Raw genomic sequence first — 13,379 nt, forward strand, 5'->3', positions numbered from 1 at the left:
AATATTGGAGGAAGATACATAGAGATTGGAAAAATAATTAAGATTAGAGAAAAAGCCGGACCTAAGCTGTATCTCTTAAACTTGACAGATACTTTAGATTTGGATAAAGAAAATGAAAAATTGCTTTTCTTTCTGATCGTGGCGGCAAGAGTATCATTCGCCAAATATTGGAAAGTGGAGGAAAGTCCGATGATAGATGAATGGAGACTGAAAGTCATGGATTATTTAGAGATGGACAAACTGACTACACTACTCAGGAAAGGCACCTTGAATAAATTTTACCAAGTATGGAAACCTCGGAAGGAATACTTACAGAGAGAAAAAGCGGTTACAATACAGACGGGGCTTGAAGTATAAGCGAACAGTATATGAAGGAGAAATTAGTTCTGGGGGAAACACTCTAAAGGGGTAATTAAAGGAAGTTTAGGATTCCATATTAATAGGAAAAGGATTCTATGGAAAGTCATAAAAGAAAAAAGATAGGAGCTAGTGGATGTAGTTTAGGAGGTAATGGAGGATAATGGTAATTAGCCTTAGGAAGAGATAGGTAGAATTAGATAATATAGTAGTATTCAAAGATGTACATAATGTATATATCAGAAGTAATTTAGGATGGGTATGTTTTATTATCTGTTTTTGAAAAGGATCTGTAGATATCAATGATTGTAATTTCTCATAAATAAAGGATATTTGAAGAAATTTTTAAAAATTAAGCTTTCAGAAAGTTAACAACAAACCATGAGGAAATGCAAGAATATAGCTCTATAGGCATTTCAATGTTGCATTTACTATTGTTATTGGATTTAATGTTGTGCTTATTCCTCTGTGATTGTCTGTACAATAGGATTCTATTTTTTATTATTATTAAATTTTTTATTGAAAATTAAAAACACACAACAACAATAACAAATGTATCTCGGTACAGACTCACTAGTCCTTATATCGAGTTGTACATCAAGAGGAAATTGGACAGAGCAGAGATCTAGAAAGGATTACGTAACCCAAGGGGGAAGATATACATGTACAGATATATATACATATATATATTTACGTGTTGGAGAAGTGAGTCTTTCTCTATTCCCATAAAGTTTAGATGTTGTATCTTATCTTCTTTCTTTAGTGTTTTTGTTTCCCCTTTACCTCTTGTCTTCCGTTACATCCCTCCTTGTTCCTTCTGTTTTAGTTGAACTCCTTCCTACTGTTACCTTCTACTTCTTCCATCCTCTCCTTAGATCCCTTCTTCTCTTCCTCCCGTCTAATTACCTTCACCACTCCTCTTCTCTCCTATCTTTACTACATACACTCACCTTCCAACACCTACTTTACCTTCATTCATCCATTCTCTTCCCTCTTCCACTCTTCCACCATCTCTCATCCCATTCTTACCAGACTTCTCTCTCTGATCCTATTGGGTATAGTTGTTTTTGTTTTCCACCCTTTTGAACTTACTTCAGATTTATGATATCGTTATTATTTTCCTTTCAAAGGTCCATCCACAGCGATGGTATGATTTCTAAATCTTCCCTTTCCGCTTATTCTTGATCTTACTGCTATCTATTTATTGATCCTATACGTAATTCATTTTAAACCCATCTAATATCTTTTATTATTTTAGGTCGTCGAGATTTTTCATTACATCTTAACTCTCCAACTCTTATAATCTACTAGAAATGATATGTGTACTCTACTATTTTATTTATTACTATTATTTACAAAAGCTAATTGTTGCTATCTTTCCCCATTCCTTGGTCAAACTTTCCAAAACTTTCGCCCATTCTTCATTTACTTCCTCTAGAGATTGATTTCTGAGCAATTGTGTCATTTTATCCATTTCTATTGCATCGTAAACTTTCATTAGCCAGTCTTTTTTGCTTGGGATCTTTTTCCCTTTCCATTTTTGCGTTAGAGCCAATCTCGCCATTGATATTAGATAATACAAAACCTTCCCATGTCTTCTGTCTACATCCTCTTCCCACATATTTAATAGGAAAGTTTCAGGGAGAAATTTGATTTTTGTTGGTAGAGTCAGGTTTATCGTCTCGTATACCTTTTTCCAGAAATTCTTAACTAATTTACATGACCAGAGGCAATGATATAAAGTTCCAGGTTCTTTTTGGCATTTCCAGCATAAATTGTTTGTTGATTTATAAATCTTGGATATCTTTTCTGGCGTTAAGTACCACCGGAAATAGGTTTTATAATAGCTTTCTCTCAAATTATGTGAGGCCGAATATTTTAATCTCTTTTTCCACACCGCTTCCCATCTATCTAAATTTAGAGGATAACCAATATTTTTTGCCCATTGTATCATATTTTCTTTTATTACTTCTTCTTCTTGCTGCCAACTAAGCAATAATTTGTAAAATTCTGATATCCATTTTGGGTTTTCTTTTTCTATTATTTTCCCAAATTCATTAGATTCGGCCTCAAAATTTGCTATTTTGGAATCCACTTTGAATCTTTCTCTTATCTGCCAGTATCTAAACCAATCTAATTCTATCCCTTCCTGAAAGAGTTCCTTTTGTGTTTTGAATTCTACACTTTCCTTTTTGTCTTTTTTAAATAGTTTTGAATATGTTAGCCATTCTGTTTTTTGTCTCGTTTCTGATTTTTGAATAGCTTCCTGGGGGGAAAGCCAAGTAGGACATTTTGCCATAATTCTAAATTTATATTTATTCCATGTTTTGAGTAGTGACCTTCTAATGTAATGTAAATTAAAATCTTTATTTGCTTTTATTTTATCGTATCCCAAATAAGCATGCCATCCAAATATTACTTTGTCACCCTCGATCTCTAATAGTTCTTCATCTTTTAGCAAAATCCATTCTTTGATCCACATTAAACTGCATGCCTCAAAATATAATTTTAAATTTGGTAGGCCTAATCCACCTCTCTCTATTGAGTCTTGCATTGTTTTTAATCTAATTCTAGGTCTCTTTTTTTGCCAAATAAAATGACTTAAATCTCTTTGCCAGATTTTGAAAAAATTGTCTTTGATTACGATTGGGAGTGTTTGGAATAGATATAAAATTTTTTATTGCTGCTATTTTCCCCATGAATGATAAATTTTATTTTCTCCATTTCTCCAATTTCAATTTAATTTCTTTCCATGTTTTTTTATAGTTAATGTCGAATAGCTCATTCAGATTGCTAGATATTGTTATTCGTAAATATTTTGTGTTTTTTTCTATTTTAATCTTTAACATTTCTGATAATTTCCTTTCTTTGTCTGGAGACATGTTTTTAGTTAATATCGTGGATTTATCTTTATTTAGCTTACAACCTGTTATTTCTCCAAATTCTTCAACTTTTTTTACTAATTCTTTTGCGCTTTTACACGGGTCATTTAAAAAAATTACAAGGTCAACGGCGAAAGCCCGCACTTTGTATTCGTGTTTTTTTTATTTTTAAACCTTGGATATGGTCATTATTCTTGATCATTTTAATCAGTCTTTCAATTGTAAGTATAAATATTAACGGGGAGAGGGGACAGCCCTATCGTGTACCCCTGTTAATTTTGATAAAATTGGATTTTTCGCCATTCACCATAATTCTTGCTTTTTGGTCTTTATATATTTCTCTAATCCATCCTATAAACTTGGTGCCTAATTCCAATTTCCCTAAAATTTCAAAAAGTGTCTCCCAACAAACTGTGTCAAATGCTTTTTCTAGATCTACTAATAATAAGCCTAATTCTCTTTCGTTGTGTTTTTCATAGAATTCCAATATGTTTAATACTAATCTTGTGTTTTCTCTTATTTGTCTGTTGTTGTCCATTGTTCTGGTTCCTTGTTCCAGGTGATGCTGGAGAAGAGCCCCTGCCTCCAGGGGAACCAGAGGCTGCAGGTGATGAGGAGAGGGACTCCTTGCCCAATGCATCGCTCACCTGGAGGGCCAGCACCAGGAAGGCCAGTCCCCCCACCTTCACAAAGGCCCCATTCCCACTCCATCATTTGCCCTGGATAGAACTGGGCAGATCCGGATGCCCCATATTGAATCTCCCCGGAAACAAGTTCCTACTACCCTTGACCTCAATCAGGGGAATCAACCCCCTGAACTTGACCCGATCATGACCGGGGCTGAGTTCATATTTGCCGGCAGCAGGGAAGAGCCGGTTGTTTTCAAAAAGAAAGGGTCAATAGTCCACTTTCAGTAAAGCCACGCTAGGGGGGATTTGCCCTGGATCTCTTGCGCAAGCCCCTGATCAAGTTGTGTTATAATCAGCGCGAGTGTGTACTTCCAACTTTTAAACTGGTTTGGGAACCAGGGTAAAATGTACTCTGAATGGCCCCTACATTTAAGGGTGAAGGGAGCAAGAAACAACAAGCAAAGCCTAAACACTTCCTTTGACCATTGCAGCATTAGAGCGTGTCGCCACCCTCGAACTGTCAATGGCTCCACTGCAGAAAGGCCAGGAGCAGCACAGAATGTGGCTATAATAACTCGGTGTGTGGCGCTCCCCACAACAATGATGTGGGTCTTCCTTTTTTATTTTCAAAAATGTTTATTACACTGAGATATTCCCATGATAGTATTTAAATTACCAAATATCGACCAAACATTAACTATTAATTTAACGGAGTGTTATCACCCGTTTCTTCAAATGTTTTAAGACAACTCCATTCCATTTCTAAATATCCTTTTGGTTTCCCTCTTAGTAAGGCAGATACTATACCCATATTTCTAGCTTCATGTATCTTAATCAACCAATCTTCGATAGAAGGAGTAATTGTAGATTTCCAAACTTGAGCAAATAAGATCCTTGCACATGAGACCATATATAAAACAAGTCTATTGTATTTTACTGACTTTATGTTGTGTGTCATGTTTAGTAAAAATAAATTTGGTTCAAAGGGAATATTTATATCAAGAATGTTTTGGATGCTTCCATGAATCGTTTGCCAGAATCCTTGAGCTTTAATGCATGTCCACCAATATGAAAGAAGCTTCCCTCGGGTTCCCCGCATTTCCAGCACTTAGTATTGCCAGTTTTGTATATCTGGTGGGTTTTTGGGGGGTTAGATACCACTTGAATAACATTTTGATATCATTTTCTTTATACTTTTGGCACAGAGTGAATTTATTTGTTCCTTTCCATGATTTTCCCCATTCCTCTATAGTTATAGTTCTATTTATATCACGTGCCCATCTTACCATGCTGTCTTTAATAATTTCATCTTCTAGGTCTCTTTCTTTTAATAGTTTATAATATTTAGATATGTTTTTATCTTTTTTGTCCATCATAATTTTATCTATTTCATTGTTATCCATCGTTAACTCAGGAGCTTTATTATCTGCCTTAAAACGATTGTTTAATTGGTTGTATAAAAACCAATCCTTCATGTTTCCTTTTTCATTAAGTTCTTCCATAGATTTCGTATTGTATTTTCCTTCTGGTGTTTTATTTATTAAATCTCCATATCTTAGCCATGGAGTATCTTTGTCCTTTGTTCTATTGTAATAGGCCTCTTGCAATGACACCCAAAACTGATGTCTTATTTTATACCATACTTTAAGCAATGATCTTCTTATAACATGATGGTTAAAAGTGTTATTATCTTTTGGTTTTCTATACCACATATATGCATGTATACCAAGATTCAGGTTAGCTTTTTCTATATTGAGTAAATTCTTGTTTTCTAATTTGAACCATTCTTCTAACCATTTGAGACAAGCTGCATAATAATACAGCTTAAAGTTTGGTATGTTACATCCCCCCTTGAAGCAAAGATCATTTACTAAGGCAACCATAACAGTTTCGACTCCGTATCCAATCCTGAAGCCAGTTTGAAATGGGTCCAGATAATCTGTTTCATCCAAGACCGCTTGGAGATGAAGAGCAACTGCCCTCAAAATTATGTTGGTTAGAAATGGAAGATGGGAGACTGGTCTGTAATTGTTCATCTCCAAGGGATCTAGGGAGCGTTTTCCCATAAATGGCTGTAACACCGCTTCTTTTAAGCATGATGGAAAATAGACCTTCCTAACAGATGCATCTATGATATATCTCAGGCGATATATGAAGGGCAAGGGTTGAGAGGGCAAGTTCTCCTCTTCACACTTCCAAGGAGCTTGTCCACGTCCTCAGTACTCAGATTCAATTTGATCCACTATGATCTTACTCACAGTCACTGGACGCCTCACTTACAGCCTCTGCAATAATGCTGACGTCCAATTTGGCTCTTATCTGAGAGATATTATCTGTGAAATAGTCATTTAAACCATCATAGTGAGCTGTGGATTCTGAGGGGAAGGTGCCTGGGTCAGATCCTAGAAAGCTTCAGCAGTCCCTTTATGCTTCTCTTCCCTTGACACGTTCACTCCTTTATTCCTTCCTTCTTCTCTTTTAACGTAGATCCCTTCAAGGGGGCCCAAGGCCCTTTCAGCATGGTCCCCGAACTGGGGGGTTCCTCCAAATGACCAAGGGCTCTCCGCACTTCCCTCCCTCCCAGCAGGCTGCGAGGGCAGCAGCTTAAGGGGCTGAGAGTGTGTATGCGCAGATGCCCCAAAGGCCGCTCCTGAGTATGTGCAGGGATTGTAAGGCCCTTGCTGCTGCTGTTTATTCCACTGTTGGCCTTTGGAAGAAGGGAAGAACTATTACCTTTTTTCCCTCCTTCCGGAATGGAGCCCAAGCTGCGGAGCTGGACTCAGGAGGGAAAGTCTGGGAAGGCTCTGCTTTGTACATATAGCTCTGTCTTTTTGAGAGTGTGTGTGCGCGCGTGTGTGTGTGTTTGCCTCTGTTTTATGGCTGGGAATGGAGCTGAGGACTGAAGAGAGAAGAAAGGGTCAGTTTTGGGCAAATTCAGAACTTCTGTGCATCAAAGAGTCCAATGTGTTGAAACAACAAAGAACTTTATTCAGAACACATAATCAGAAATTCAACATTTAAATCAGAACTGCCCTCCCAAAGCTAAACAATACATTAAAACCCCAAAACCTAAAACATCACCCTCTTCCAAACCTAGCCCCCACCTCCAATTCCCACAGTCTATGCCCCACAGGTAACAAGGCCCCTTTGCCATTCGCAAAAACTAGCCCTTTCTGTTAATACCTGCCCCCAACTTTCTTCAGCCAACATCCCACAAATTACAAAAGCTATCATTCCAAAACTATTCTAATCAGCTGCAACAAATCCCACCCCTCTGTCTAGCTAACCTATTCCACCACCCATAATCCCCAGTCAAGTTTATGAACTAAAGCAATAATCTATACTAATAGAATTAAAACCTCAACTTAACAAAATATAACTGAAAAACATAAACAGACATATGGACACACAAACCTAACACACAAAATCACAAGGGCCTTTTCTTATCACCACAGGATTAAAAATATATTCTTTGTAATGCTTCTTTACAAATATAATGTTCGTTCAATTCTGGGATTTGTGTGGCTTCTCTCCTGTGTGGACTCTCTGATGTTTCACTAGGTGTGACTTCAAAGAAAAACATTTCCCACAACGCTGGCATTTGTATCGCTTCTCTCCTGTGTGGACTCTCTGATGTGTCACTAGGTTTGACTTTGAAGAAAAACATTTCCCACAACGCTGGCATTTGTATGGCTTCTCTCCTGTGTGGACTCTCTGATGTCTCACTAGGACTGACTTCATATAAAAACATTTCCCACAATGCTGGGATTTGTATGGCTTCTCTCCTGTGTGGACTCTCTGATGTATCATTAGGATTGACTTCTGAGAAAAACATTTCCCACAACGCTGGCATTTGTATGGCTTCTCTCCTGTGTGGACTCTCTGATGTATCATTAGGATTGACTTCTGAGAAAAACATTTCCCACAACGCTGGCATTTGTATGGCTTCTCTCCTGTGTGGACTCTCTGATGTATCATTAGGATTGACTTCTGAGAAAAACATTTCCCACAACGCTGGCATTTGTATGGCTTCTCTCCTGTGTGGACTCTCTGATGTATCATTAGGATTGACTTCTGAGAAAAACATTTCCCACAACGCTGGCATTTGTATGGCTTCTCTCCTGTGTGGAGTCTCTGATGTTTCACTAGGTTTGACTTCGAAGAAAAACATTTCACACAACGCTGGCATTTGTATGGCTTCTCTCCTGTGTGGACCCTCCGATGCATCACTAGGACTGACTTCCAAGAAAAATCTTTCCCACAATGCTGGCATTTGTGTGGCTTCTCTCCTGTGTGGAGTCTCTGATGTAACACTAGGTCTGACTTTGAAGAAAAACCTTTCCCACAATGCTGGCATTTGTATGGCTTCTCTCCTGTGTGGAATCTTTGATGCTTTACAAGGACTGACTTGTAAGCAAAATATTTCCCACAATGCTGGCATTTATGTGACTTCTTTCTTGTGTGGATTCTCTCGTGACTGACAAATTCTTCTGTAAAGGAGGACAATGACAGACAAGACTGAATCTCAGTGTTAAGAGAGGAAAGTCTTGTCCCAAGATTTAGCCCCACGTTCACCCCTCCCTATTTGAGATTAACTTAATAAAGTTGGTGAGAGTGACCTGAGCATGACGCTGTTCTGGATGCCCCAAATCCATATAATGATTGTATCCTTACACATAGGAACTACCAAAGAAAAGATTGAAGGGGAACTGCCATGAGGAAATCAGTAGAAGCAGATAGTCAGGCAGTTGAAATATATACCATTAAATATATGTAAAACTATTTAATTGAAAAGTGGCATCATTTCCTGTGAGACTGCCATAGAGTGTTGAGTCAGAGAACATGGCATGATGCAAGCTAACTGCAGAGGATGCTGCATGCTGTGTGGCACCAGGAGATGACTCACAACCAATACAGTATACAGCTCACATGCGGATTGATGTGGGTTGGAGTTGTGTGCACAAGAGATTGTGAAGTTGATGGAAGTCAGAGAGGAAAACTGGTAAATATTTGTTTTATGTTGCAACTGAAGATAAACAACCTCCAAGGACTTGGAGGAAATCAACTGTGTCTCTGAGTTATTTTTAAGTGTGGAAAGTGGTTAGTGCATTGCCAATACCTATATCTGGAGATTTGCTTCTGTACTCTGTTACTGTTGAGCTCTGGGAATGTTGCCTTCAGACTGTGCTATACATTGGCTTGTGAATGGGACCAGAATTCAGAGCCATGAAGGACCTAAGAGCGGGTGTGACAATCTTTTTTGGTTGAAGTATTTCTACCAAGCACCCATTACATTCATTTCAGTTTCAGACAGTACTTTCCCCACCCAGGAATCATTCTAAAACATTTTAAACCTCTTCGAATGCTCTGTTTCTGCCCCCAAGCAACAATTTCAGTATAAATATCAGCCCTAACTGGCTGTTCTTCAGCGTAAGTCCAGTTGCAGACAGACAGTCCATTGGTGTACATTGCTAAACACCTCACTACACTCGCCAGCCCTAGTTGCCATTGGAGTTACTCACTTCTCTCCCCTTCCTGGACCCTCAGCAATTGGGATCAAGATCCATCTAGGTAATGTATTACCATTAGCAAAGCTTTACACTATTTACCACTCCCACCTTTGTTACCCAGTTCATATGTGTGTGCGTGAACACTTATATGTGTATATGTGTGTGTATGCATATATTTTGCTTTTCCCCTAAATAAAACACAAAAACCTATTTGAAATGCCTCTGGACTTCTGTGTTCTTTCAGGCCTGGTATAGTTGGGATGAATCCTGAGGTCACTGTTGCCTCAATCTCTCCTTTGAGCTAAGTATGAAATTCCCCTAAAAGCATAACATTTGGGTTTGTCCTCCCCAGACTCCAGCAATTCGAGTGACAAAGGGCCTCTGGAATCAACCATGGAGCTAAGCAAATTCAGGTTGGAAAAGAGACATTAGAGAAAAGGGAACTTTTGTGTCACCCTTTCCTCTCTTCATAGACATTGCTCATAATTGCTAAATGGAACCCTTAATATGTATGAAAACAAGGGCCTGATTTCGAGTTCAGTTCTTAGGTTCAGTGCTCTACATGGGGCTACCTTTGTTCCAAGTTCGGAAGCTTCAGTTAGTTCAAAACGCGGCAGCCAGATTGGTCACCAGAACATCTAGGTCAGACCATATAACACCAGTATCCCTACATTGGCTGCCAATTAGCTTCCGGGCACAATACTAAGTGTTGGTTATTACCTTTAACAACTTCTCACAGAGCGTACACAGCCATGGCCCCCAAGTTATGGAACAACTTGCTGAACGAGATCTGTCTTATCACCACCTTGGATGCTTTCAAGAAAGCACTTAAGACGGATCTCTTCTGGCAGGCTTACCCACTTGTAAAGAACTTAAGGAAAACCAGTCAGTTAAGAGCCTCCACAACTGCTTCCTTTCCCCAAGCCGTTCTAGGCCCCATTATACTTACCAACTACTTAAAACTACTAGCATTTAAACTACTAACAATCCCCCCTAAACACCAATACCATTCTGGATGAACCACAGAAGTTGGTTCTGACAATTGGCAGTTTACAATGCGGTATTAAGAATCCTTATAAAGTGGAGAGCAATAGTGCCTCACTGACCTACAACTTCAAATATTCTACAGGATGTTTCTATCACAATTAAACTACGCTTGAAAGGGATCTAGGACTCCTAGTAGACCACAAGTTCAACATAGGCCAACAATGTGATGTGGCGGCTAAAAAGGCTACATCAATATGAGTATAGTTTCTAGATCAAGGGAAATAATAGTGCCACTCTATTCAGCTTTGGTCAGGCCTCACTTGGAATAATCCTGTGTCCAGTTCTGGCCTCCACAATTCAAAAAGGATGTTGACAAGTTGGAACATGCCCAGAGGAAGGCAACCAAAATGGTGAAGGATCTGGAAACCATCAAGCCTTATGAGGAGCAGCTTAGAGAGCTGGGTATGTTTACCATGGAGAAAAGAAAGTTAAGAGTGGATATGATATCCATGTTTAAATATTGGAAAGGGTCGTATTGAGGATGGAACAAGCTTGCTTTCTGCTGCTACAGAGAAAAAGAGACACCACAATGGATGCAAGTCACAGAAAAAGAGATTTCACCTAAACATTAGGGGGAACTTTGGGACAGTAAGAGCTCTTTGACAGTGGAATATACTCCCTTAGAGTTTGGTGGAGTCCTCTTCTTTGGAGGTCTTTAAACAGAGGCTGGATGGTGTTTGGAATGTGTATTCCTGCATGGCAGAAGGGGGTTGAACAGGATGGCCCTTGTGGTCTATTCCAACTCTATGATTCTATAATGCTAGTGGATTCCGGTTCCTTACCCACAGAGGCCACGTTCTCATAATTCTCCATCATTATATGATTGTACATAAGTCTCTGTTTCTTCGACAACAGTTTCCATTCGTCCTCAGTGAAATATACTGCCACATCCGCAAAGGTCACCTGCAACAGAAAATAGCCCTCATCCACAGAGTGACTAAGCAAAAGGGGAGGAAAGCACATGGTGCATCCAAATATTATTTGATCACTTTAGAATTCAGTCCAGGAAATAAACTTTAAATTCTGTCAGCCAGAAAAAAGTTACTGCCTTTGAAATCCAGTTTGTCTCGAAGCTTTTCAATATAATATATAATATACACTATAATACACAATATAATTGAGAACATGTTTGGGATATTGATGATGGATTAGGATACTGACTATCCCAACACATACAGTACATTTAGCCACCAAAGAATTATGGTGCATTTAGATATTTTTTGCCACATTTCAGAGGCAAACATCATTTTTAATAACTGTTCTGGGGAGCACTGTGGGCTTGAGGGCCACTGGGCCCACCCTATATTTATATCCAGAGATGTTCTCCCATAGCCCCCAACGTTTCACAGATTGGAAAAGCAAGACACATGTGGACAAGCAACACCAAAAGGTGGTCAAGATGGCCAAAGTTGTTTATGAGGAAGATCACACATGCTAGGAAGTGCACAGCAGTTTGCTTTTGCTTCAGCCTCCTGGGAAGGGCCATACCCTCCTTCTTTCCTCTTCTCTCCCCACTTTTGAGTTGATGTGGTGCAAACCCCTTTGCACTCCTTATGCAGAAATTGAAGTGAGCTGAAGAAGAAGGAAAGTGGGAGGAGGAAGAAGAACCCAGGACATTTTAAAAGCCCCCAAAATAATGGGGTGACAGAGGATTAACCAGGACTGTCTCTGCCAAACTCGGGCAGTATTTTATTTGCTTCCTTTCATAAACTGGGACAGCAGAGACACAGATGAAGCTAATAGGATAGTGACTCACCAAAGAGTTGTTGTACCTCGGCAGCCTCCTTCTCTTGGAGCCCAACTCCCTCTGGTTGGCCTCTGTGTTGGCCATCAGGTGGGCAGAGGTCCTGGTGGTCCTGCACTTGGGTCACTTCCAGAAAGACAGGCCCAAAGACGTGTACAAGGAGTCTGAGATGACGCTCCTGAGAAAAGGGACCAGGGTTAGGATTGGCTTGGCAAGAAACCCTGCAGCACTCAAAGACACAGAGAACAGCATCCTCCTGGTGACATACGCAGATGACATATGCCTCCTTTGGGCCAATGCAGAGGTGGGCATCCCTTTCCTCCCTCTGCACCAAACAAAGCCCCCTGGACCTAGCATAGATTCACTGCAGCTCCCCTTCACAACAGATATTCCATGCCTTCTTAGAGTGGTGGGGAATTGGAGAGGGCCCTGGTTATGTCCCCATAGCTAGATGTGAAATGAGTGCATCATAAATAAATAAATCATCTGCTGAAACCTCCAGAGTTCCTTAGTGCTTTTCTCCATCATCAGCCCCTTTTCCAAGAAGGCTACATCCACACTATAAAAATATGACACTTTGACACCGCTTTAACCACTCAGTGCTATGGAATCCTGGGATTTTACTTTTGGACACTTAGCTTTCTCTGCCAGAGAGCTGTCATTCCACAACAAACTTCAAATCCCAGGATTCCATAGGATGGAACGAGAAGAGTTAACTCACTTCAGAACTGGATTATTTCTGCAGTGCAGATACAGCCTGAGTTGGTTGTAAAAGGGTAGAAGCACCCAATTCTTGCTTTTACCCTCCTAATAATGGTTTTCCTTTAAAAAAAAATAAGTAATTTCTTTTAGTCTCCAAACCTTATTTTTGTTGTTCTTGTTTGTTTGTATGATTGTATACATCATTCTTGGTAATATGAGTTATTCTGGTCTGTCTCCTTCCTTCTTGCCTGAAAATCTATTATTAAGGAAACTGGGGAGACTTTTAAAACCTCCCAAAGGAGCCACTTTTGGCCTTGTTTGGGGGACTAGCCTCCTCTTAGAAGCCAAAGCCCAGTGTTTGTGAAGAAGAAGAATAAGGCTTGTATTAAAACTATCCTCCCATTTCTGACCCCTTTTAAAACCCATCTTCCCCAGAAGGAGCAGAGCTGTGTAATAAGAAAACCCTCTCAGAAAAGAGACACACTTCCTTCCTTTTGGCCCAAGGAGC

General features: G+C 39.5%; 1 protein-coding gene across 1 annotated transcript in view; it reads right to left on the reverse strand.

Moving 5' to 3' along the window:
• Positions 1-6,906: 6,906 nt before the first annotated feature.
• Positions 6,907-13,379, reverse strand: part of LOC149285006 (uncharacterized) — a 386,586-nt gene continuing 380,113 nt past the window's right edge. Inside the window, exon 5 of the mRNA XM_089495924.1 lies at positions 6,907-8,275. Coding sequence (XP_089352050.1) covers positions 7,373-8,275 — 903 coding nt within the window. The 3' untranslated portion in view covers positions 6,907-7,372. The remainder of the gene's footprint in view (positions 8,276-13,379) is intronic.

The sequence above is a fragment of the Sceloporus occidentalis genome, unplaced genomic scaffold (genome assembly GCF_023333645.1).
Source record: "Sceloporus occidentalis isolate IW3139 unplaced genomic scaffold, rSceOcc1.0.p SCAF_86, whole genome shotgun sequence".
Taxonomy (NCBI): Eukaryota; Metazoa; Chordata; class Lepidosauria; order Squamata; family Phrynosomatidae; genus Sceloporus; species Sceloporus occidentalis.